This window comes from Ursus maritimus, unplaced genomic scaffold (genome assembly GCF_017311325.1).
Source record: "Ursus maritimus isolate PB19 unplaced genomic scaffold, ASM1731132v1 scaffold_17, whole genome shotgun sequence".
In the NCBI taxonomy this organism is placed as follows: Eukaryota; Metazoa; Chordata; class Mammalia; order Carnivora; family Ursidae; genus Ursus; species Ursus maritimus.
Genome location: NW_024424119.1, coordinates 57093172 through 57118553, shown reverse-complemented (window position 1 = coordinate 57118553; position 25382 = coordinate 57093172). Strand labels below are relative to the sequence as shown.

Genomic DNA, 25382 nt, shown 5'->3' with positions numbered 1-25382 from the left:
GGGGCCGAGGCTGGGGTCGATGAAGGGCTCAGCAGACCCTGGCCCCCGCCAGCCGCCACCGGGGCGCCAACAACCCAGCGGGGCAGCAGCTGCTTCCACCCACCGGGGAGCAAGGGCCTGCCCACCGCGGCCTGACGCTCCGGGCCCAGCGGTGCGAGGCCTCAGGACGCTCCCAGCGGGAGCCGGGTCCGGTTCGGCCCGTTCCCCTCTCAGCTTTGTTCTCCCGTCTCCCCAAATGAAAGGCTTAAAGCCCAAGGCTCCCCTGGCAAACATGCCAAACCTCTAAATGCCGGGCAAACTCAGAGCCCCTCTCTGACCCAAGGCTCCGAAGGCCAGGCCAGGGGACAGGGCTCAGACTGGCCTGGGGGTGACTGACTGCCCCTCGGGCTTGCCCCCTGGGCCTGCTGGCCCTGTATGACCCTGCACGAGCACCCGGGCATCCCCTAGCAGCTGCCACCTTGGGCCTGAAGTGTCTGTCTGTAGGGGTGTTTGTCCCTGTCCCCCCCCCATTCCCCCTCCTTTCCCCTCCCCCTCCCTTCTTCCCCCTCCCCTTTCCCCACTCCCTCCCTCCACTCCCCTCTTACCTTATCCCCTCTCCCACCCCACTCTATCCTCTCCCCTCCTCTCTCCTCCCTCTCTTCTCCCCATTCCCCCTCCTATCTCCACTCTCCCCTCTCCTCTTCCCCCTCACCACTCCCCCTCCTCTCCTTCCCTTCTCCCCTCTCCCCACCCCCTCCCCTCTCTTCCTCTCTCCTCACTACCCCCTCTTCCTCCCTCCCCTCTTCCCCCTCCCAACTTCCCCTCCTTTCCCACTCCCCCTTCTCTCCTTCACCCTCCCCTCTCCCCACTCCCACCTCTCCACTCCCAACCCCCCCTCCTCTCCTTCTCTTCTCTCCTCTTCCTACCCCCTCCCCTCTCCTCCTCTCTCCTCACTCCCCCTTCCCTCTTTCCTCCCTCTCCCCCCTCCCCTCTCCCCCTGCTCTCCCCCTCTCCCCCTGCCCCCGCCCCACTCCCTGCTCCCCTTTTCCCTTCCCTCCAGAAGAGCCCATGTCTTTCAGATGAGGAAGGATCAGGAGAAAAGCCCAAGACAAAGCTTTCATTCCCGACTGGGGAGGAGAACAAAGGGCAGAGGTCCCGAAGAGAGGCCAACACCCCCTGGGCCCAGGACATGGGGTGGGAGGACAGAGTGTGTCTCCGGGCTTTTGGCTGGGTCCTTCAGGGCGGCCCTTCAGGGCTGCATCCCCTGTGGAAGTCCGTGTGAGCACGTGCCCGTGAATCTCACTGGCTCTCGCTCCTGAGTCCGTCTGGAGCCTGACCCTCTGGCCCGTCCCCATGGCTATGGCCCTGGGCCACATCACCTCGCCTTGCCCCTGGTTCCGGCACTGTCCTCCCCTCAGCAGCCTCACTGGCCTCGCACTTCTCCTGCCGCCCCTGCCCACCCTGCTCAGTCACCCGGGCCTCCTCCCTGTTCCCCACCCCAGGCCCTTTGCACGGCTGTTCCTGTGCCAGAAGGTCCTTCCCCACATACCCGTGGGCCTCACCTTCTCACCTCCTTCAGGATTTTAACTAAGGTCACTTTCTCCTTTCTGTCCCTAATGGCCTCCCTCCCATACTCCCTCTGCTCTCCCACCTGCATACTGTAGCTCCCTTATTGTTTTGTTGACTGTGTGTGTGCCCCTCCCCCCCCCCAATGTAATCGAGGACAGAGGACAGCTTGGTCCAGAGCCTCCCCCTGCAGGGCCTGCTCCCCAGCTGGGACTGGATGAGTATGTCAGACCAGAGGAAAGAGAGGGAGTGGGTGGGAGGGGAGACCCAGGATCGGAGGGACTAGAGGACAGTGGGGCCACCTCGGGGACCATTGTGATGCTCCTGGGTCCATTCTGGGTCCTGATCTCCGGTTTACATGCAAATATGCTGAGAGCAGCTTCTAGACCCTACTTAAGTCGTGGTTTCCAGGGGGCCACAACCTAGCCTCTCTGAAGTTCCGAAGCAGGGAGCGAGGGCCTCCTGGACTCTAGAATCTTCCCTTGAAGGCTCCCCACGTCCCTCCCTGTTAGGAATCTTCCACAAAAACAGGAGTTTCTGGCCTGGGACTCCTGGGACGCCGTGGGCTGTCTTCCATCCACGTCTCCTGAAAAAGCAGGGAAGTGTGGCGTGTGTGCGTGAGGCCGGGTGGGTGTGTGGGGAGAAAATAGAACGCACGGTGTGTGTCCCAGGGAGATTGGTGGTGGTTTTCAGTGCGTGTTACCAGGGCTGGAGGGGAGAAAGGGGGTGGGCTGCAATAATGAGAAGCTTTGTCTTTCCCTGCAGTGGAGAAGGTGGGAGCACCCTGGGGTCCCTGGGGCTCGGTTTCTCTGTCTACACCACAGGATGGGTGGGCGGGGCCGGACCAAGAGATCCTTTCACAGCTGGGGGGGGACAGTGCCTGTCCATGCTGGGCATTTGGAGGCCAGGGGTCACGATGGGGTCACGGGATGCAGGTGGGGGCCCAGAGGCCAAACCTTCCATAGCGCGAAGGATGATCCTTAGCCATGGAGAAGGGTCCTGCCAAAATGCCCCCGTGGAAAATCGTGGCACCCTGCGGTGGTCCCGCTGCTCTGTGCAGAGTGAGCCAGAGCCGGCCCGCTGCGGCCCATCAGGTGTGGGTGCCTCCCGCCCCCACGCAGCTCGGCAAGGCTGGCGCTGTTTGGAACCACAGCCCTGGGGCCGCGCAGCCCAGCGGAACTTCCCGCGAGGAGGAGATAAAACTCTGTGTCTGTGCTCTGTGCTGGAACGGCCACGGCCACGGCCACGTGTAGCTGTGGAGTGTTTGCAGTGTGGCAGGTGTGACTGAGAACCTGAATGTCTCCTTTTATATCGTTTTAATTCGTTGAAAATTAAGCTTGAACGGCCACATGAGGCTAATGGCCACTGGACAGCACAGCCCGGCAGCACACTGGGGCCAGCCCAGGCAGCCACACCAGGTCGAGCCTGTGGACTGAGAATGCCTCCCCGCCCCCACCTCCAGACCCTCCCAACCTTGATCCTGGGTGAGCACACCTCAGCCCAGGACTCAGGGCCCTTCACAGCTGATGGGTCCCATCTACCCTGGCAGCCCCTGCCCCTCAAAGGGCAGCAAGGGAGATAGGCCCAGAGAGGGAAAGCAACTTGCCCAGGGCCACACAGCAGAGGGAGGACTGGGAACGCAGGCTGCTAGACCCTCACTCTTCCACAACCCAGCTGTTCAGAAGAGCCTGGAGAGTCCTTGGAGGGACTTGGCCAAGTAGCACGCTCGCTCTGACAGGTTGTTTTCAGGTAATAAAGCATTTCTCCCATACGCCCTTGCTGAGTCCTCTGGATGACCACAGCACCTAACTGTAGGTCTGTATGCCTCAGTTTCCCTTTCTGTCAACGGGAGCAGGAACAGCTGTGCTGTGGGTCTGCTGGGCATGCTGGCACAGAACCAGCGTGCGCACGGTGGCAGCTCTTAGCGGTAGGAGGGATGCGGACATCCAGATGGGGCGGGGCTGTGGGAGCCAGGAGCAAGGGTGGGGCAGGGTGCAGGCAGGAGTCCCTGCAGGAGGAGCACAACAGGCTGTCCCCGGGGGGGCAACAGGATGACCAGCCTGAGAGGGTGACAGTGAGTGAAGTGTTGGGGGGAAGATAGGTTGGCAATGTGGGCAGTGGAAGTTTCTGGAACTGGGTGTGATTTCCCAACATCACTAATCCTCTAGGGACCCTGAGTGAACCATTTCTCCTCTGGGGAGATTGGAAGACTACAAGTGCCTTGGAAGGGGGGCTTGGGAACAAAGTGATGGTGGCCAGGAAGGGCTCAGTGGGTGTGAGGCTGGCCCACTGTGGCCTGTGGGTCTCCCTGGCACCCTCTCCCACGGCTCTGAGCTGACCAGGACCCTTGTCCCGGCTGGCAATCATCACAGTCAGACACAAGGGGTCCTGCTGGGCCTGAAGACGAGGACCTGAGGCTGGGCCTGCTCGGGCCGCCCTCCTGAGGCCTGCCCTTGCAGGGAGGGGCCTCTCCTCCACCTGTCATCCGAAGCTATAAAGATGATGGAGGGCCGGCCTCCTCCCCAGCCTCCGTCTGCGCCTGGCATTTCGCAGCGATCACGCCCTGTGACTTACAGCGCGGGAAGCCATGATTTATACGATGCAGTGCGGAGCGTCTGGGCCCGTTTGTCCGCGTCTATAATGAAGTGGCTCTCAGAAGGACAGGCAGCCGCTTAGCTGACGTTTTCCGAGGGGGAGGACCGGGAGGCCATCTATCACCCCCTCGCTCCCCTGGAGGCTGTGCAGCGTTTTTGCTGAACTGGCTGAACAGAGTCGCATCTGTTACTCCCTACAGAAACCATCAAGGAGCCAAACTTGGCCTTAAATGGGAGGCAGCTCAGAGGGGACGAAGGTGGAAGCATGTCCCAGCTCCGCCACGGGGCAGAGTGCCTGCCATGGAAAGGACGCTCAGCCAAGGCTTTCTCCCACGGGGGCAGTGCCGCCCTGTGCTGACCGTCACCGGGCACCTTCACCCGGTGGTGAAGGGGCTCCTTTAGGGGCTCCTTCACCCCGCCAGCACAGGCCCACTTGATAGATGAGAAAACTGAGGGCCAGGAGGTGGGTGTTCCAGCAAGAGGCGGAACACAGCCCTTCTCACGCAGGCCTGAGGCTGGAGTCCTGTCCGTCACCTGCTTGTCCCCCCACCGCCAAGGAAAGCAACCCCAGGGCCGATGATTCCACTTCCCCCAAGGAGCTGGCACCCAGATCCCCGTCTGGGTCTTTGCCGACTCATCTTTCGGTGGTGGCGAGAGTTGTTAGCGTTTCCCTTTAGGTGGGCGAAAATATCTATTTACCCTGCAAGGGAGCCGTCTCCCCAGGCAAATCCCTAACTAGCTAAATGGCGGCCCTGCCCCCGTGGCTGTGACAAACGAGCCACTCTGCAGGGAAATGTTTAAGTAGCACGTGTATCCACAGCACACCGACACAGATCGCCATCGACAGGGCTGGGGATGCGGGGGCCGGGTTGGGGGGTCTGCCCCCAGCCAGGCGTGGCTCCTGTCCCAGTGCAACAGTCAGGGCTTTCAGGGGTGGGGGGTGGGACGGCGCACCGGACTTGGCGCACCACCAAGGGGGGTGTGGGGAAGGTGTGGGTCTCCCCGGTCCCGGGTAGGTCGACAGGGAACTCTCACGGGACCCTCTCGGTCACGCAAGGGGTCCTTGAGGGGCGAAGGCTAGAATGGACCATGGTCTCAGGCAGGGGCTCGGCCCAGCCCATTCATTCTGGGCATGCAGAGCTGTTCCAGGAGGGGTCTTCACAGAATGGGGGTGCACAGAGCTGGTGTGAGCCCACAGCCACAGCACAGAGGGGGGAGTGAGAGACAGCCCCCCGCTCAACTTTTGCTCCCACCAATGCTGACCACAGTGGGGTTGGCGGGGCTCTGACCCCGGCTGGCTGGACACCGAGGGGTGGGCTCTTTTAGCTTGGAGATGATCTTGGGCAGGGGCTGCCAATTCCATTCACCCTGCAAAGAAAGGACCAGGTGGTAAACTGAGGCTGGAAGGGTGAGACAGGGCATTGCCTTCCCGGCCACTTTCCCCTATGAACTCTTGGGTTCTTGCCCTCAAATTCACCTTGTCCCAAACTGAACTCACCCTCCTCCCCTCTGGTTGCTACTTGGGGGTCCTGACCTGGAGCCCCCCCCGGGCCGCCCTACTCCCTGCCTGTCCCTCACTTCAACCACCGCCCAGATGAAGCAGTCACAGCCCCTGAGTGCAGGCTGAGTTTGCAGACCCTCCTCTCCAACAAGACTGCACCAAATGCCACATTTTCAACCACATCAGGTGCCCACGCCACGTCTTTCTCACGAGCTAGCCTTAGCCCTGTGCTTGGCGCTGGGCATGTTTGATTCGGCAATTACTCCGGCTCCCAGAGGCCTGCAGGAAATCTGCCTCCCAGACCTGCAGCCTTACAGCCCCTTCCCTACCCTGCTCAGCACCAGCCCGGCCTCCACCAGCAGCTCTCTCGTGCTCGCTGGCTCGGGAATAAATGGGACGCCGTTGGATCCCCACGGGTCCCAGATAAGCAGACAAGCCAGCTTCAGACTGTTTGGCTTCTCACCTGCCCCTCCCCCTGTACTTTATTTTTAGGCTCCGGGGGAGTTGCTGGCGCCCTGCTCACACCACCGAGATTAGTCCCATTAGTCCCATGATGTGATGTCGCCCAGGAGAGGGCAGCTGCCCTGCCGGGCGGTGCTATCAGTCCTTCCCTCTGCAGGCCGTCTGTCCATCTGGGCCTGCCTGCCACCACCTGATTTCTCCAGCTGTTTTGAGTGAGCGCTTCTTGCCAGCCCCTTGGAGTGGAGCCCTGTCACTCCACGCTGGGGTCCTCGGCGGGGCCCGTGGGGTGCAGGGGGGTAGGCCCCCTCAGGGCTTGCATACCTCGAAGCTGACCGCCGAGGACTTGTTGCAGTGCATGGAGATGGGGGCGAAGCCGTACAGGGCCTTGAGCATGTCTCGATTGAAGGAGTTCCAGGGAACCGAAGCAAACCGCTCAGGGACAGACACCTGAGGGCAGGTGCAGACTTCCTCCCCACTGAACCTGGTGAGGGAGGAGACACAGCCCAGGCTGGGGCGGGGCCAGTGGGATGACACCTCCTCCCCAGCCCTGCTGCCTCCAAAACACTGTCTGGGCTCCGCCTCTGTGCCTGTGACCGAAGGCTAGTAAGCTTCCTCTCTCGGGTCACCTTGAATGGGCTGGGTCACCTTGAATGGGCTGGGACCGGCTGCCCCAGGCTTGGGCCGGGCTTGGGCCGAGGGGGCTTCTCAGGCCAAGTCCAAGCTCAGCAGGAAGAGAGTTTGGGGATGGATTAGAGAGGCCTACCAGAGGCCCTCGGAGGGAAGTGGAGGCACAACTGCCACATGTATGCTCCTCCTGCCCCCAGCCTCTAGCCCGGATGCCTCACTTTCCCCCAGGCACGAACAGCTCCTGCGTGGGGATTCCTCCGCCACGCCCGGGGACACTGCGGGGACCTGTCACCTGTTCACCGTGTGGAAGTACATCTGCAGGAAGCCGGGCTCCATGGTGCTCTTGCACAGTTCCAGCTGCGTCTGGGGGTAGTAGTGTACGTAGTTGACGCACATCTCCTCGTTGATCCCGTAGCCCCCCTGCGGGAGGGGGAGGGTGCGCGTCAGGACCCGCGCTGCACGCGTGCGCACCGCACGTGCCAGCTAGGGTCGGAAGTGAGCAGAGTCCTGCCTTCGTGGAATTCTGTCTCCCTCGACGGGAAAGACAGACCACGAGCAAGTCAGCCAGCAGCTACGTCTCAGGTGGCAACATGTGTGAGGAAGAGAACTACAGCAGGGCGAGTGGAGAGGGGGACGAGTACGCCCATTTTATGGATACAAAAACTGAGTCCCACGGAAGGTAAGGGCCTGAGTGGACACAGCCTCCCCACCTTGGCCTAGGAGGGGTCCCCTCGGCACCCTGTGAGAGCCTGGAGCCCAGGACGGCAAGGAAGACCTCACTTCACACCGCGGACCTGGCACTGTCCGCCAGGAATTTCTAGAACTTGGCTCTGAGGGGAGGAGGGGCTCCGGGAGGGGGGACGGTGGCTAGAGGCCCACACAGCAGCCTCCCAGGGCGACCCTGCGGCTTTGTCTTGTGGGAGGGGGCAGGTCCCTGTGCCTGGAGCCTAGAGCCGGCAGGAGCAGAGCACGGGCAACCGGGAGGAGTGGGGGCGGGGGTGGAGGGCGGAGGGGCATGCTGCCCGTGGCAGAAGCCACAGGAGAACAGCCAGCCCGGACCCCAGCAGGGCAGGGTGGGTGCCTCCCGGCCCCCCAGTTCCGCGTCCTGGGCTCCCAGCTCCTTGTGAACATGGGCGGGGGTCTAGGCATTTGGCTGGCTGGGGGGGTGTCAGAGGGAAGAGCAGCATCCGCTCCTTGGCAGCAGAAAAGAAGGTGGTGAAGAGCCTGGCTGAGGGCTCGCCTCGGCCCCCATCCCAGTGTAGACGCTGCTCGAGGATGGCCCGTCTAGCCGGGAAATTTCCACAGCTCCTGCGTGGCCCCTGCTGGGTGAAGCCGCCTGTATCGTCCTCCGGTTTCCCAGAGCGGGCCCCCGCACAGTTTACCACCCGGCCCGGCCTGGCCTCAGATGGGGAGGTTTGCCTCCCTCCTCCAACTCTGGGGCCGAGCTCTGAGCTGCAGATCCCAGGTAGAGTCCTGACCGTGGGAGGGCTCTGCTCGCGGAAGCCGTCCCTTTGTCTCCACCTTGGCATGGAAAGCACCCTGCGGAGGCCCCTGTCTCTTGGGTGCGAAGGTTGTCCCACTGTGGGAAGCTCAGTCTGTCCGTTGGAAGCCGCCCCGCCGTCCCCTTCCTCGGTCCCAGCAGTGACACAGGTGTCCCTGTGAGAAGGGAGCCGGGCAGCTGGGGCTGTGGCCTGAAGAACCCGGCGTCTGAGACATCGGGGTGCTCACCTGGCCTGAACATCCCGGGGCGGGGTTCCAGTTCCCCTCGAGGAGGCAGGCGGGGCAGGGAGCAGGGCCCTCATAGGAGCAGCGCTGGGCGGGGATGGGCCTGGGGGTCCCCTTCACTGTTCTGGCAAATCCCCCCTCCTACCCTCAGCCTCAGTGGGCTCACCTGCAGAATGGGGAGACGCTGGGGGCCTTGCTCGTGGCACGAGAGCTCAGAGCTCTCTATGCAGGGGTGGCCACTGTGGGCTTGGTGCCTGGACCAGCCCTGCTCCCTGTGAGCAGAGGGCCCTTGGGGGTTCCACCTCAGTTTCCTGGGGGCACCTGCCTCACAGGGTCCTGGCGAGGCTTCGGGGGTCCCTGAGCTTGGACAGCCTCTAGACTAAGCGCTGCTGTGTGGAGGAAGAACTCCACGCCAGCAGCTGTTCTGTGGACTGAGCCCCTCTCAAGATAGAACAAAGGGGTGCAAGGTTTAGGCCAGGGCTGTGCACCTGCAAGCTCTCCTGCTCCCCGAGTTTATGCCCATGGACGTAGAGTAGTTGTCCCCCCAGATCCAGAGGGAGGGAGGAACCACGTGGCAGGAGCCTTGCAGGCCCACGGCCCTGTGTGAAATCCCCGATCCTCCCGTTTTTGGCTGTGTGATCTCCGGTAAGTGTCTTCCCTCTCTGAGCCTCCTCTGTCACTGGTGAAAATGCAGAGACTCCCACCTTGAAGCCTGAGTTGAAACAACTCAAATGTTCATCACTGGAGAACGGATCCACGACCGTGGTCCATCCAGACACTGGCATGTCGCCGGGCCGTGGAAAGGCGGGAAGTACTCGTAACAACCCGGGGAACCCTGACGACGTGATGCTGAGTGCAAGACGCCCGTCACGAGACAGCACAGATTCCAGGACTCCGTGTATCTGAAGGTCCAGGACGGGCAAACCCACAGAGACAGAGGGCGGGACGGCGCTTGCCAGGGGCTGGGGGCGGCGGCGAAGGGGGGGTGGTTTCTTTGGAAGGATGGCCCGTTGTGAACTTGACTCTGCGGATGGTCGCACACACCAGGGCACAGACTAAAGAGTCACGGAAATGGGCCAGTTGTTTGGTATGTGGATTGCAGCTCGACACAGCGATTGGAAAGGCCACCGAAGGAGAGCCAAAAACGGGGGGCCGTGTGGCCAACCAGGGTCCCGGGGGCTGTAGCCCCAGGTCTGTTCCTCCGGGAGCCTCATGGGTCACAGGATAACCGGGGGTCTCAGTGATGAATGAGGTGATTCGCAAGCCTCTGTTAGCAGGCGGTCAGTTTGCCCGGACAGCCGGGATTGGTGCCCGCTGACCACGAGGAATCACTCTCCAGAGCGAGCCAGCCGGCTGACAGCGTGCCGCCACCTGCCCACACGGCTGGCGTCGGGGACACAGTGTCTCCCGGATAGCCCCTCCTCCCGGGCTACCTACAGCGCAGCCCAAATGCATCCCTGCCACACCCCTGCCAAGCAGTCAGCCGCAAACCTGCACGCTCTGGTCTTTGCCAGAAGCTCCAGAGGGAGTGGGGCGAGGGTGGGTGTTCCCGCAGCGTGCTTACTCTTGCCGTCCACGGTCTGCAGGCTTGGTACCGAAGGTCCGAGGATGTTCTGGGTCCTCGGGGCCTTCCTGCAGCCTCCTCTCTGCCCGCCCCCTTCTGACCCCCTTCCCTCCTGGCCCGTGCCCCTGGGGCGCTGTGCTGCTCCTTAGTGTTCACTCTAACTCTGCTTGTCGCCTGCCCCCAGTGTGGCCTGTCCCCCTGGCTGATGGAGCTCCACAAAGACAGGGACCGAGCACGCGCCCCCTCCCCGGCGTCCGCACGCAGGCGCGGATATGCTTACGGCAGCGGCTCTCCCGCTCCAGCGGGCATCAGCGTCACGTGGGGAGCTGCAACCGCAGATGCCACATGTCGCCACCCACATCCTGACTCAAGGTCTGGAGTGGAGCCTGTGAGTTTGTGTCTCTACCAAGTTCGCGGGGGGAAGCTGCCGCGGCTCGCCCGGAAACCACACCCTGAGAACCCCCGTTTCCCTGAATGAATGAGGGAAGTCACCCCTGCCCTCGGATAACTGACGCTGTGGGTGAGGACCTAAGACCCGTCCTCGTGAAAGCACAGGAAGCCCCGAGTGGGACCCCTGGCCTCCAGCCCAGGCCGCGCACATCTGTGGGCAAATGGCGGGGAGAAGTCAGGGTGACTCACCACAGTGGCCAGCTTCTTGTCCCCCGTGTCGTAGGTGCAGGAAGTGATGAGCACATCCCCCTGGAGAACCAAGCCAGCAGATGCTCACCCGCGCCTGCCCATTTGGGGTGACAGGTGCACCGGGCCTGTCCCACGTGTGACCAAGCTACTGCACGTGCCACAGCACGTGGTTATCAACCCGTTACTGAGGAACGCCATGGCGGCCTCTGGGCCCCCATACGTGAGGGTCAAAATCGGGGTGTCCCCGGGGACTGACTCCCTGCTGGCCTTCCTTGGCTCCTGAGTACACGGGTCAGAGTAGTGCAGACTGCTTGGCCGTGTCACAGTCCACGGGCGAACTTGGGCACGCCCCTGCCTGGCCCGGGGTTCCCCTTCTGCGTGATCAGCGGCCCCATCAGAGACACCCATGCCCTTGTCTCTCCCTGAAGCTCTCAGGGTTTGTGGCCGGTGCTGATCAGGCGGGAGGATGCAGGTCACCCTGGGTGCCGCCTGCTCCAGTCCCCTCTGAGGCCTGTGACGTCCCGGTGAGCTTCTCCGCGGGATGGCCTCAGCCCCTGCCCTGCATGGACGTGGTTCTGGAAGACCTTCACACAGCTCTGCCAACGCCCCCCTTCTGTCTCTCCTCTGGGGGGCTCTCCCAGCCCTCCCGGCCTCTCCACCCCGGACTGGGCACTCACCCGTTGCACTGACACGATCTTCTTCAACATGCGGATCTCCTGGGTGGGCGGGGGGGGACTTCAGACAGCTGCAGACCCAGCTCCCAGCCCCCCGTCCTCCCCCGGTCTTTGGGGCTGTGCTCCCAGCCCCTCTGGGGGAGGCCAGGACTGGCTAAGTGCGGCCTCCGGCCAGGAAGAGATTACAACAAGAAGGTGGTTACCCAGGACAGACTTCATCATCGGGCTCCCTGGGTCCCCTAAATTCTACAATCAGCCACATGCCAGATTCTACCATCAGAGCCCCTCCCCTGGATCAAATCCCCGAAAGGGAAGGGCTGGCCGCTGTGTGCTCTCGGGTGTCGGGGCCTGGCCCAGGAGAGGGAACCCACTACAGGGGTGTTCCTACTGCCGCGGGAGAGAGAAGGTGCCACAGGCCCCCAGCCAGGCCCTGAGCAGGCCCCGAGGCGCGAGCAGCCCCTACCTGGAAGTGAGGGCTGTAGTGGTCATCCCGGTTCACAATCTCCTTCTCTCGGCCATCCCGGGCTAGCACGGTGACCACCTTTCTCCCGGTCAGGTGTGTGTGGAGCTGAGAGGCGAAGATGTGGATCCCTGAGGGAGGCAGGGTCTGCAGGGCAGGGGACGGCAGGGTCAGGGCCTGGCACGTGGGGGACCCTGGCTCTGGCCCTCCCGCTGGCTGCTGGCACCGACCACAGGCCACAGGACAGGACGCCCAGTTTGCTTCCCCAGAACACCTGTGTTGCCCGGCTTCATCTTTCTCCCTGGACGGCTAAGGCCGCTTCTGGAAACTCAGTAGGGCAAGAGTTGTCCGCAAAGCGAAGCCATTGTCCCCGCCCCCGTCTCCCAAAGCAGCAGCCCTGCCAGGAGCCCCCAGAGGCTTGGGGGGAGGGGTGACAGCCTGCTTCCTTCTCTCTGGAGCCCCTGAGGGCTGCTCAGTCCACTCTCCATTCACTCAACGGACTTTAAGGGGAGCCCGCCACCGGCAGGAGGCCACCAAGGCGAGCACGGTGTGACCTCCTTGCTCCGCAGGCTCAGGTCTGGGCCGAGGCTGTCCCGTCCAGCGCCCACCGTGCACCGACACCAGCAGGCCCTTCGGCTGCCCTGCGGCACAACCTCGTGTCACCAGCACAGCCCCCGGGGGACCTTCCCCTGTCTTACAGCCGTGGCACTGACCACGGAAGCGGTTGGCTGGCACATGGAAGAGCCGGGACGGCCACCCCATCGAGACGCCTTGCTTCACCATTAAGGCCTAAAGGGGATTTTCCCGAGAAAGGCTGCTTTCCCAGACTTCAGGGGCACTTTGTTGAGACAGAATATTGCCTAAGTGGATTACACACTTGAAGCGGCTTCTTCACCACCTGTCATCTCCCTGACCGCACAGCACTGAGCTCCGCTAGGTGCCGTCCACACTGTTGGCAGCTCAGAGAGCTCCTGCAGCCGTGGCTCTGTCACCTAGCGGCCCAGACGGCCACGCTTTCTGCATGTGGGCTGGTTTCTCTTCTGACCTCTCTCGTGCCCCCCACCGCTACCGTCCTGCCCTGGGCATTAGGAAGACTTTGGGCCCCCTTGCAATGATTCGAGGCCAGGGGAACCGTACGGGCACACCTGTGACAGTTGGGAGTGGGGCCTGGGAGCCTCTGCTCGTTCGCAGGGCCCTGGGTTTTGCTCCCCCGGCCCCAGAGGCTGGCCGCTTGCCCAGAGACGCCAGGGTCTGACGAGCGCCCAGAGATGTGCCGGCCTGCGGCCTGTGGTCCCAAACGCTATCCTTTTTCTTGGCTTGTCCATTTTGACAAGGGTATCTCGACCTCACCAGTCTTTCCACTGCTGAATTTATGCCCCTCGGCGATCTGCTAAAGGAGAGGCAAGGCCAGACTCCGCGGAGTCCCTTCAACGAGTAGTCCACATGATGCAATTTTCAAGAAGAACGTCTTGTTTGAAGGGAAAGAAGAGTAGGTGGGCTTTTTGCCTTTCCTTGCAGTGAAGTATGTGGGGACTGGCAAGAGAAGGCAGGTCTGTATGCCCAGACTGCCTAAAGGCGCTCTCCAGGGCAGGGCTCACAGCATCCTGGGGCCCCTGTCCCTGGTGCACCCTGAGTAGGTCACCCCCAGCTCCAGGCCCTCGCCACGTGGCAGGAGGCGTCACTGAGGTCACTGAGGGGAGTTCTGGGGACATGGGAAAGAATGCCTGATGCGGGTCTCATACGGAAGAGCCCCTCTCCTGCACAGCTAATAGCTCCGTCTCTCTTCCGCTCGAGGACAGTCTGCTCGCCTAATGGTGGGAAGCCTGCAAGCTCGGGGAGCCCACGGGGAGCACAAGTCCACTTGGAGAATCAACTCAGTGGAGAGGCATATCCACTCTATACCACATCGCTGGGGCCTGCTCCGGCGGGCAGAGCTCTAGAGGTCGGACAGAGCCACACTCAGCTCTGCGCTCTGCACCTGCTGGGACTAGGGCCCCAGCGAGCCCTGCCTGTCTGTGGAAAGCAAGGTACGGTGTGGGAGAAAGTGTCGGCACAGTCACAGACATAACATAAAAAGGACCCAGAAGCCAATAGCAAGACAAGGAAAGACCCACTAGGAACACCGGACGAAGGTTATAAACAGATTATTCCCAGAAAAGAGCATCCACCAAGAGACGGATGAAAAGATCCTCAACTCAGCAATCTAGTCAGGGAAATTCAAACTGAATGAGAGTAAAAGGGAATATTTAGAATAGTGGTAACGTGGGGGGTGGGCAGGTGTGGGGAACGGGGCACCCGCTGGTGCCGTGCGTGGGAACAAGTATCCGGCGCGCTTTCTGGAGGCCATTTTGTGAAATTAATTCAAACTGAAGCTCACGTCCTCTGTAGCGGCAATTTCTGGAATCTACCTGATAAAACGCTTTCCTGGCATACCAGGACTTCCCCGTAGACTCTTGCTATGGATGAGAAGTTGGCAGAGGTCTGCACGCTGGCAACCAGGGGGCAGGTCCACACAGACGGGGCTGGGCGAGGCAGGGGAGCACCGAGGGCGCAGAACCCGGGGAGTCTCTGCCGCTCCCTGGGAAGCTAGATCCCCACCGTTTGCTCCGGGGTCTGCGCCCCAACCTACCCTCCCATAGCCCTGAGAACAGTGCCCCTGGCCTTGGCAGTCCAGCCCTGGGGAGGTCCACTGTGAAGCCATGCTGGGCAAGGGCATGTAGCCACCAAAAGGCAAGTTATGGGACAAAGGTTTCCCGTTCGGCTCACTTGCTCTCAGACATCACATATAAGGACATGTAGCAATTTATAGTCTGGCTGTCTGGGGGGAGGGGAGCGGGTGCTGCCGCTGTGGGGGGCTCTCGCTGTCCCTGCAGTGCCTGCACTGTGAGCGGGGAATGCCCATCTATTTTACTCACAGAATGAAAGCAGAGTTTCAAATGCAGCGCGGGGAAGCGCTGGCTGGCACGTGGTGTAGACCAGGTGGGAGCCAGGCTGTCCCTGGAGAGGGAGGCCCACAGAAAGTCTCCTCTGCACACACGGGTCGGGGGAGGGCTGCGGCAAAGCTGCAGGGTGGGGGAACCAAAGCCACGAAGCCGCCCTTTCTTGCTCACCCCCCCCCCCAGGACCTCGCCGGGGAGCCGGGGCGAGGGAGCGGCAGGTGCCGGCCTGGCCCCACTCACCAGGTTGGTGCACTTGTCCGTGCAGTAGCCGGTAAGGACGAAGGCCGTCTCCCGCGGGGGGATGGCCATCACGGGCGTGTACACCAGCCCCAGCTCCATGATCCCCGCGTCGTAACGCCGGAGCGTGGCCGTGTAGTACAGGCGGATGCCCGAGGAGTCGTTCCGGCCTGGGAGGAAGCGGGGCGGAGGTGAGCGCAGGTGCTCTCAGCTGCGGCTCGTGGATCACCCCCATGCTCTGGTTCCTGCAGACCCCCAGCCCCCCACCTCAGCCACGCCGGCACCCCACACCTGCACCAGAAACCAGCTGCTTCTGCTCCCACACCTGTTTATGCCAGGCATTCACACGCTCGTGCAACACCCACGTGCAAAGAAAGAGCCATTGTTTCTATGAAAACTAAGTGGATGCTTGGGAAAGTGGTGATAAAGGCAAGTAACTAAAACCCGGCGCCTGCAGTCAGTGGGACCCAGCTGCCTGCAGGTTATCTGGGATATCTGGGAAGCAGGCCGTTCCTCAGATGGCTTTGCAAAGGCTCCACGTTCCTCCCCATGTGCAAAGGAATCTGAACAGGAATCTGCCTGCAGGATGACCTGTGGGTGCGTCTGTGCAAACAGGAGGGCAGGGAAACAGTGGCCGCCCCGTCTCACGGAGGAGTCTCGGTGCCCTGGCCAAAGTGGGTCCGCGCGCGTCTGGGTGCTGAAGTCAACAAGAGGCACCTAACGTGCATTCTTCTTGCAGCCTCCCACTTTGCTCCTTTGATTACCGCCTGCGTGATCAACGTACACCCAGGGCACGCATCTGAGGACCTCACAGGACATCGAGCAGGAACCTGGAGCCCTGGAGCTGGGCCGGCATCAGCTGTTTCACCCCCGGACTTGTCACGGTCCCAGACTCCACTTGGTCAACAGCAGTGTGCTGTGCGCTCTCAGACAAGTCACTGCCCCTCTCTGGGCCTCTCTGGGCTCAAAGTTGAGAGCCTCTTCCAAAGGAGAAAGCTGTGCTTCTGCCCATCACTGTCCAGCCACACCTGGGGTTCTTCTTGCGGTTTGCTAATTGGAGAGTCCATGAAGCTCCCTGGGCAGGCCTCCTGGCGCTCGCATGAAGCTGGTGGTCAGAGTCANGGATGCCGGCAGCCACAGGCACGGCCACACAACCACGTGGCCTCCAGTAGCCCCTGCTCTACCCCTGCCTGGAATTGGTCAGCCGAGTCCGTGAGTACTTCGGGGCAGAGCCCTGGCCTGGTCCATGAGCCCAACCTCTCAGAATGTACGGGAGAGCTGGGACAGGGCAGGGGAGCCCATGTAACTGAAGAATCATCCTCCCCAATTTACAGATGAGGAAACTGAGTCTCCCAGCCTGAACTGAAGGCTCTGCCCAAGATCGCAGGTCTGGAAGGTGGCAGAGCTGGGATCTGAGCCCAGGGCGTTGCCAGCAGCCTGGCGGTCTCCGTGCTCATGCGCCCCGAGGTGGAGCCAAGAACGCCCCCTCTTGCCTCTGCCTCCCCCTTCCCTACTCCCGCCCCCCCACCCCCCGCAATGTCCAAACTCAGCCTCTGTATCTCTGGGCTGGTTACATCAGAGGATAATAATAAAAAGGAGATGCAATTGGTTAAAATTCAGATGGGGATTAAATAATGAAATAATTGTGGCACTTTGGTATTTATAGCCATGGGGCCCATCTCCAGATTGGTGAAGTGACAGAGCATCCTTATATTTGGCAAAGGATCCATAAATATAACCAGATAATCAGGAAGAGACAGACCTCCCTGATGCTTAAGGAGTTTTCAAAAATCCATTCGCTTTCAGGTTTTAAATGAGCAATAAATCTCATATCGTGCTAAAGCCCCGGCTGACTTATGCCCTTCTCTGTGCACGTTGTAGATAATTCCAACGGTGGCAGAAAATATTAGTTATGCCGCCAAGAGGAAGATCGCTGGCAGCCGTTGGCGGAGCACAGCCCGGTACCCACATGCAGCCCGGAGCTGAGAGTGGGAGAGCTCCCAGCCTCAGGGAGGCTGCGGGGGGCGGGAGGGGGCGTCCCCGCTAGGGTCACGCGGCTGGAGAAGGACTGGCTGGGGCCCAGGCTGAAGCTCCCGCTCTCATGTCTCAGGCTGTTTCTGCTCTTCACTTCCACAAATGAAAATAAGCGTCATTTTAAAGGGAGAGGGAGAGGGCTGTGTGGCCGCATGTGGTGGAAGGAGCTCGGGCTGCAGACAGAAACGTCTCAGTTTCTGACCCCGTAACAACTGGCCTCACCATCCTAAAGATCGACTCTCATGTCCACCTGCAGGCACAGGGTGATCCAGCAGCTAGCGTTCCACAGGGCAGATCTCACTGACAGCACTGCCGCGCTGGCCCCGGACAGCCTCAGACGCCTCTCCAACAGGGAGCCCCTTGCCGCCGCGGAGGGTCCGTTAGAGGAGCCCACAAGCAAGGCCTGTTTGCCACCCCGACCCAGACGCGTGCTTAGATGCAAGCGTGCGTTTGCTCTGCTGGGAGTTTTGAGAAGCCGGGGGGTGGGGTGGGGGAGCACAGAGCCAGAAATGCCCCCAGGTGAGCCAGGGCTCTTCCCCTGGCCTGAAGACAATCCCGGGGGCACTGCCTCCTAGGGGTCAGGCCGTCGGAGGGTGGGTTCTGGTCAGGGGCCACACTGGCTCTGGGTGGCCTGCGCCTGCCGTCCTGCCAGGTGCCCTGTTGCAGCCCAGCCTGTTGTGGGGAGGGCAGAGACGCCATGCTGGGTGCTAGCGGTAGCCCCGTTGGGGAGGGGCGGGTGGGGACCAGAGGGAGCTACTGGTGTGAGCAGCCTCAGAGAAGTGGGATTTCCAGAGAAACAGGGGACAGCGCTCAGACCTGGGACCTCTCCTCACTGACCTTGAACCTGTTGACCCCACCACAGAGCAAGGAAGGGGTGTGGAGAGGAGGGTGGGCCACGTGGGCTCTGACCAAACCAGTGTCTAAGGTCCTTACGGCTTTGGAGTCTGACCAGCCCTGCCGGTTCAAGTGCAGTGCAGCCTCCAGACGGCTGTGCACCTGAGGTCACGGCCGGCCTAGACCCAGACCTCCTCGCCCCATGTACTCACTTCACGGCTCCGGTGGGGGTCCCTTCAGCCCTGGGCCTTAATTTCCGCATCTGCAGATGGGCAAGCAAGCAACATCTGCCTTTTCCAGAGGGTGGTACCTGGCGATGGGTGCTCACGAGAAAGATGGGGGTGCTGAGCCCCCACTGTGGGGGGTGCAATGATGAGCCAGCCGGACGGGGCCCTGCCCCAGGGAGCCCACTACAGTCTCAGGAGAGGAACAGAAGGAAAGGCGTAAGAGGGATGCCTGCCTCCGTGGGTGGTAAGAAGGCTGCACCTTGGGGACGGGGGGTCCAGTGCTGAGCCAACACCCCAATCACCTTCCAGACTGGGCATGTCCGAGCCCGAGGACTCGGAAGCGAGGACAGACGCAGGGGTAGAAACACATGCTTAGAACTCCCTACCTTGGATATTCTCCGGGTTGTGGTAGTGAACTTCTAGACGGAGAAACCTGGAGGACCCGGGGCCCCCAAAGGCAAGGCCTACTTCCTCGGGGTAGTAAAAGGCCTGCAGGGGATGGGTGGGGGAGGAAATCAGACACAGGAGGACTGGTGTCTCACAAGGGGTTCCTCCCAGCTGGGGGTCGGGACAAACCCACCCAGCTGTTGGGGCCTGAGCTATGGTGGGGGTCTGTTGGCGGGGCCGCGGGATTAGAACGATGCTCTCCCACTGACGGGCAGCTCACTACCAGTCCACCCGGATATCCCTATTCAACTCGAGGTCAGGGAGTAGGGGGAGCTGGCGTCCCGGGGGCGAGCCTACCTCCCAGGCCCTGTGCACGGCCCTGCCTCGCCCTCCTCTGCCTCGATGGGAGCCACTGATGGAAACCCCGCGGACGCAGCCTGTGGAGACCGCAGCGCCTGGCCCCGCCACCCGCACGCCAGGACCACCCGGGCACAAAGCCCCAAGTTCAGCGGGGAAGCAAGGTCAATACTCACAAGTACCTACGCTCAAACTTTGCATTTTTATAGAAAAGCCACAAAGGCTGGAAAAAACCTTCACGGCCCAAGAGGGGTGGAAGAGACAACGTTGGGGGCGGGGGTGATGTGGGGCGGGTCCTCTCTGGTGGCCTTGCGAGCACCCAGGGGATGTGCAGGGCACGCACCTTGGCACCCAGGGCCCAGGCGGCCAGCACGTGGCGGCAGTACTTGAGACGGTCAGGCTTCATCTTGGAGTCGCAGGGCCCGCTGAATGGGGGGACGCTCTCGATCTGGGGGGCACACTGGAAGACCTCCATGTGGTGGACCAGGGCCTCGTTGCCCTTGGTGATGATAGGCTCGTACTGGGGGAGCGGGAGCGTACTGAGCCTGGGGCCGCGGACGCCTGCCAGACCGCCCTCCGGCCAGCGGCTCCCCCTCGCCCCGCCACGGGCCTCTGCTTGCCCATCTATGAAATGGAAGGGTTAAGGGAAGCGATTTCCCGGGGCGCTTCTGGAGCCCGGGGCTTTGGAGGGGGAACCACCAACCCAAAACCCGCAGGATCTGCCAGAAGCGCACAAAGAGCTCCCGGGCAAGGGGCATGAGGACCCCAGTAGCCATTTCCCAATAAGGTGGGGACAGGAAGGCGACTGTCCTCGTGTGAGCGTGGCCATGGCCGGGCAAGGACATAGAGGCTGCCCTGAGGCTAAGGCTGAGTCCAGGAGATCAGGCCAGCCACCCCTGTGTGACTTTGGGCACTCACACAACCTCTCTGGGCTGCATTTTCTCTACTGAGGGCACTGCTGTGGAGACAGAGTGAGTCCCGCACCTCCCTGTCCCCCAGGGCCAGGACAACAGGGGCGTCCAACAGCTGTTGCCCTCACATCCTATTTCCGGGCGGGTGTTTAGAGCAATTGAGTTGTGGGTTGAGCTGCCTTTTCGTAGAGGGTGATGCGACCTGATAGATGGACAGACGGCCCTTCTAGTCCCAGGGAAAGATGCAGAAATCAAAACATCAGTGTCCTTTGGTCCCCTCTGGGCAGTGGGGGTACAGGTGCCCTGGGCGGGTGGGGGTGAGTAGGGTGATGGGGGCAGGCAGTTCAGACCGCACCTCGGGTGCAGGCAATGAGGGGACCCCTGGGGCAAGCGGCACCACGGACAGCTTTCCAGGACAGGGACGTCTCTCCAGCGGCCTCTGAGACCTCAGGGGGAAGCAGAGAAGGGACGAGACCCTGGGACCCGCCTCCCCCCACCCCCGCCCCGTACCATGACGATGTGGTGCCGGGAGAAGCCGGCCGGAAGCTCGGTGACATGACACCAGTACGTGGTCTCCTTGTCAGGGATCAGGGCGTCCTGGGCGCGGATCTCCATGGTGCGCACGTCCAGGGGCAAAGCCGGGACAGAGATGTCGGGTTTCAGCAGTTGCACCCTCTGGAGTCCGGTCTGCAGCCCCGACGTGTTGATGGCCTCCAGCGACCGGAAAGGCTCCTCCAAGAACCCATACACCAGGTGGACGGTGCCGTCCTGCAGTCGAGACACACAGACCCCCGCCAGAGCTGGGCTCCCGTGACCGAGCGCGGCCAGGTCCCTGCCACCTCACCCGGCTGCTGACATGCCCGGCTCTTGTCTGGATCTCTGAGGCTCCCCACATCCCGGCTACTCACCCCCCAGCCCACAGCTTGCCCCGGCATCAAGCACATGTTTTCTTTGCAAATGCCATCCATCCACATTCACAAAGCATCGTTTCTGCTAGCCACTGCCTTGCCACACTGTGAGCCAGACCGGCTGGCCGTCCGCAGAGATCTGTCCCCTCCACCGCCCCCAGGGTCACTGGGGACCAGGTGTGGGTCATCTCCTCTGGTCCAGTGAACAGCTCGGCATGAGGAGTCAGTGACTCCGTGAAGGGAAAAACACCAAACCGGGGATTCTGAATAGTCACCCCGAGCTTGGAGAGCAGTGCTGTCCGTTGGTGCTGGACAACGCAGACATGGAAAGTTCTAGTCGGCACTGTGCTAGAGGTCACAGACAGACCCAGAGGGGTGAGAGTCTGGGTTTGGCTTTCCCCCGCTGCGCTGCCAGGAATGTAAGCCTGTATTTGCGTGTAGGATGTGGTCCTGAAGATGCCTTTCGGGGTTTTCTGGGCACCAACGGACGTGTGCGTGTGTGTCTTCGTGGTGGGCAGCCTCTTTGCTCTCCGAGTTTATGGCCACAGAATCCTGGGGGCCCCGTGACTGCTCTAACCAAAGGGCCTATCGGGAGCCTCAGGCAGGGGGCCCCCCCACATGCGGCCCCAAGGCTCTGAGTAGAGTGCACGGGGGCCGCAGCTGCACCCCATGTACTGTCCTTGGAGAGGGTCCTCTGCCTATCCTTACCCCGTCCGTGGGGAAGGCGGGTCAGGGGTGTGAGGACTCCACGGCCTGCTGGAAGGCCGCTGCGGGTCCAGCTCTGCCCCCACCATGCCGTGGGGGCCCCGAGCCAGTCCTTCCCCTGTCTGGCCTCAATCTCCTTGTCTGGCCCACAGACAGCCCGTCGCTGCCAGACTGGAAAGATTGCACACGGTGACCGAGGTCAAAGTGCGCTGGAAAACTAAAAGAATTTTGTCTTCAGGGCCAAGCTGGGCGGGTTTTCCCTAATGGGTGTGTTGGAGCAGCGAGAGAAGACCACGGTTTTTTGGATCCACGGTGGTTTTAAACTCGACAGAGCCGCTAGGGCCTTGCAGGCCCCCTACTCTCTCCCGCACTTTACAGACAGGTCAACCAAGGAGGTCTGGAGGAGGAGGGGACCTGTCCCAAGCCTCGCAGCCTGTTGGCAACAGGGCAGTTTGCGAAACCAGGTCTCCTGGGCTCTTTCCAGAATTCCACCTGAAGACGATGGACCAGAAGGAAAGAAAGTTGGGAGCGAGATCATTGTGGTCCCAGTTTGAGAGACTGCAGGGCAGGACCTGCATCTAGAAACACCTCGGCCGCATGTCACCTAGGAGTACTTCTTGAGGGGACCAGAGGCTGATGGCAGAGCTGGTCCCTTGTCCTCACCCAGCACCTTTGAGATCCCTCCCTGGTCTTTGCTTCTGTGCGTAACAGGCCCAGGGGCGCTGGCCTAGGTTGTGGGGTGCTCTGCACTCTCCTGAGCACATGGGGCCATCACCCACCTCAATGAAGTAATCCTTGGGGTCACAGGTGCCAAAGGGCCTCTTGAAGAGCAGGCACAGGCCTTCCGGGGTCCTCCGCGCCTGCAGCAGCTGGTAATCCTGCTGGGGGTCCAGGTGGATCTGTCCCCGCTCGTCACTCCAGGCATCCTGCAGAGACAACTTCTGACCCTGACCAAAGCCAAGCAGGACGGCCGCAGCTCAAGGCTGGTTGCCACAATGCGGCTCCCAGCCCTGTGGGTCCCGAGAGTCCTCCTGGGGTGGGGTGGGGTGGGGGGGTCACTCCCAGTTTCTGTGTCTGCCTGAAATGGTAGAGTCAAGCTCTAATCCCACTCGCTCCCTCTGCTCCTTGAAGCAGGGCTCTCAAATGCCAGCCAGGATTCGAGGGGGCTGTTAGGGACAGGGACATCTCTCCACAGACCTTCGAGACCCCAGGTGAAAGGCAGAGCTGAGATGGGGACTCAGGCCTTGGACCCCTCAGAGTACCAGGATGGTGTGCCCAGAGAAGCCATCCCCAAGTATGTTCCCTGACCTCTGGGCACCAAGAAGGTGCCGTGATGGGGAATGGGTGCCTTGGCCAAGTACCGCTCCCCTTGCTCTGCACAGAGAGAGGTCATGACAGCTCTTGGAGCCTTAAAAAGGGGACACATGGAGACTGGGCTGGATTGGGGAAGCAAGGAAGAAACCAGCTGCAGCGTTAAGGTGGCTCTCTCTCCCCAGTGCCCACCCAGACCTCATGCACCCCTGAGAGTGAGCTCCACCTTAAACACCCGTGTCCCAAGCATCTTGCTCCCCTCCCCCTCGCCTAGCCCTAGCTCTGCCTGGAGAGAGTAAACTGAGGCCCCAGGGGAAGTGGGCCCGCTGCATTTTGCCGGGACTAGTAGGGAGTGGATCTGCCTGGCCCCGGCATTCTCCTACCACCCACCTTCCCCCCTCCCCCCCCCAGCTTCTGCGCACCTGGGTGTCAGGCCTAGCCATCCAGAGCCCTTCAGGCCAGTGCAGGGAAAGAAGTCCCTGCAGAAGGTGCTCAGAGGGAGGGAGGAATCGCGCCCCCCCAACAGGACTCTATTCCCATTGGGGAACACCACAAGCCCTCGGCCTTAGGATTCTTTTTAACCCCGTACCCAGCCCTAAAGTATGTTCTCTTCATTTCCTGGAGAAAAAAAGAAATTTGCAAGAGATTTTGCAGAGTTTCCCCTAGAGCAAAGCACCGGGAGGAAGCTCCCGCTAAGGGACACGACTCACGTGCAGGAAAATTTTCAACCGAGGCGTAAAGCTAGTTTGATCTTCAGCTGGAAATCTAGAGTATATTTGTTAAACATATGACGAAAGGAGGAAAAACGAGTCTGACGTTGGTTTGCTCAGGAATTTGTTGTGCAAATTAATCTTGCAGTGTGCGGGAGGGCGAAGTCACCGGCTCTCTTGGCAGCCAGGAAAAGCTGCCCCAGGAGGACCTAGCACTCCTGATCTTCGGGGGTTGGTTCCTCTGGGAGTGGCTGATGGCTCAGAGCCGGGGCTGCCCTGGGTCTTTTATGGCTGTGACACCCTGGGCCATGGAGCATCCTTGTGTGGGGGACATAGTGCAGCCCAACCGGCCAGGTCTGGGCCCCCACCCGGCACCTCCACCCCTTCCTACCTGGGTGGCCCCAAGCATTTGGCTCCAACTCTCTCAGCCCCGGCTGCACCTGCTGAGTTGTGGTGGGGGCTGGGTGGGAGCACTGCTGGGCTCCAGAAATATCAGCCGGTGTCAGCTCGCCAGAACTCATAGCAACCCAAAAAGGTCGAGAGGGATTACTGTCTCCACGGGTCAGATGAGGAAACCAAGTCCCGGGGCCAGGACCTGGCTGCACAAGTCCGGACCCCTAGCTCAGCTCCTACAGGCTCCCCTGTTTAAGTGAAGTAAGAAAAGCCCCTCTGCTCACAGATAAAGTGCCTTCTGACTTAAAAAAAAAAAAAAGTTTAACCCTCCAGTGTCTGTTTTTGTGGAGAAGGTGGGTGGCGGCCTTGGCGGCCAGGCCCGTCTGGGGCAGAAGGCGGAGGGGTGGCTCCAGGAAGCTGGCGGCCCCTCCCTCCTGACCTCCCTTCGCCTGGTGGAGCGCCCCAGAGCCTCTCTGTCTCTGGTTTGGAGGGAAATTCCTTCCTCCACACTTTCCAAGAAGAGGGGTGCATCTTGGAGACAAGGAGTCAAAAGCACCCCCTGTTTCAGGTCAGCTCGGTAGGTTTGTTGCACACCTGGGTGGGGGTGGGAAGGTGTCTGCACGGGCTCGCTTCACCCTCTTGTGCAAGCAAGGTCTGAGAGTGCTGCGTCCTGGGCATGGGTGTGCGCCTGCTGCGGTGTTTGGCCACATGCAACCGTGAAACCCACGGGGGCTGGGTGTGCAGCAGGGGTGCGCTGGTGGTGATGGCGCCGGAGGGGGACATGGGGTCTGCCCTCACGAGGGTGGGGCCGGGCCAACACCTTCATTAATGTGGCGTGTGTGTCCCTGGTGTGCACTCATCGGGTGCACTGCGTTCTGTTTTGGGTGTGCAGTCAAAGACCAGGGAGGGCATCTGTGTCCCATTCAGTCCTCAGACGGGCAGCCCTGAGACGTCCAAGCTTAGGACACAGACTTGGCTAAGATCAGAGGGAACAGGAATGGAGAGGCGGGAGAACTTTCTTTGCTGGGTTAAGGGGGGTGAGTGCAGGATGAAGGCCGGGTGGGAGCTGGGTAGGGACAAGGTCAGGAGCGCGGGGATGGGGAACAACTTACCCCAAAATAGTCCTTGACCCCATCGGTCCAGAGCACAACCAAGTCAGCATTCTCCAGCTCCCCGCGGTCCGACATCCCAAACAGGACCCCGGCCTTGAACTCCCGCACCAGGAGCTGGAAGTAGATGGTCTCCTGCGTGTAGCTGACGTTCCAGGAGAGCTCCAGGGACTTCTTGGGGTCCAGGGGTATTCGGTAGGGGAAGGGACTCTTGGGGGGTGCCGAGCCCTGCAGCGCGGCCACCAGGATGACCAGGAAAACAGCCACCGCCGTACCATACATGGAGGCCACCTCGCGCATGCTGGGGCTGGGGACCTGCATGGCTCGGTGAGCTCGGCCGCCCCACTGGGACATTTATGTCCCAGCCCTCCAGGGGGTGGGCCCAGGCTGCACCACTAATCACATTTGTCTGGTAGGGAATTCAATTGTCCCGGTGACCCTCCCACCAGCCCGTGCCCCGGGGCAAACCCTTTGCTTCCCTCACTCTCCTAATTGGCACTAATGACTCATGGGCATCATCAGTGGGAAT

At 61.4% G+C, this 25382-nt stretch overlaps 1 protein-coding gene across 1 annotated transcript; it reads right to left on the bottom strand.

Annotated features, from left to right (window-relative positions):
* Positions 1–4931: 4931 nt before the first annotated feature.
* DBH (dopamine beta-hydroxylase) lies at positions 4932–25174 on the bottom strand. Its single transcript, XM_040632169.1, has 12 exons — positions 24857–25174; positions 22110–22256; positions 20228–20485; positions 19150–19326; positions 18449–18551; positions 14971–15137; positions 11795–11938; positions 11335–11373; positions 10658–10717; positions 7022–7149; positions 6424–6583; positions 4932–5507 (listed from the first exon to the last, which is right to left on the bottom strand). Exons 1-12 carry the CDS (start codon positions 25172–25174, stop codon positions 5376–5378), a joined length of 1833 nt encoding a protein of 610 aa, XP_040488103.1. The 3' UTR covers positions 4932–5375.
* Positions 25175–25382: the final 208 nt, after the last annotated feature.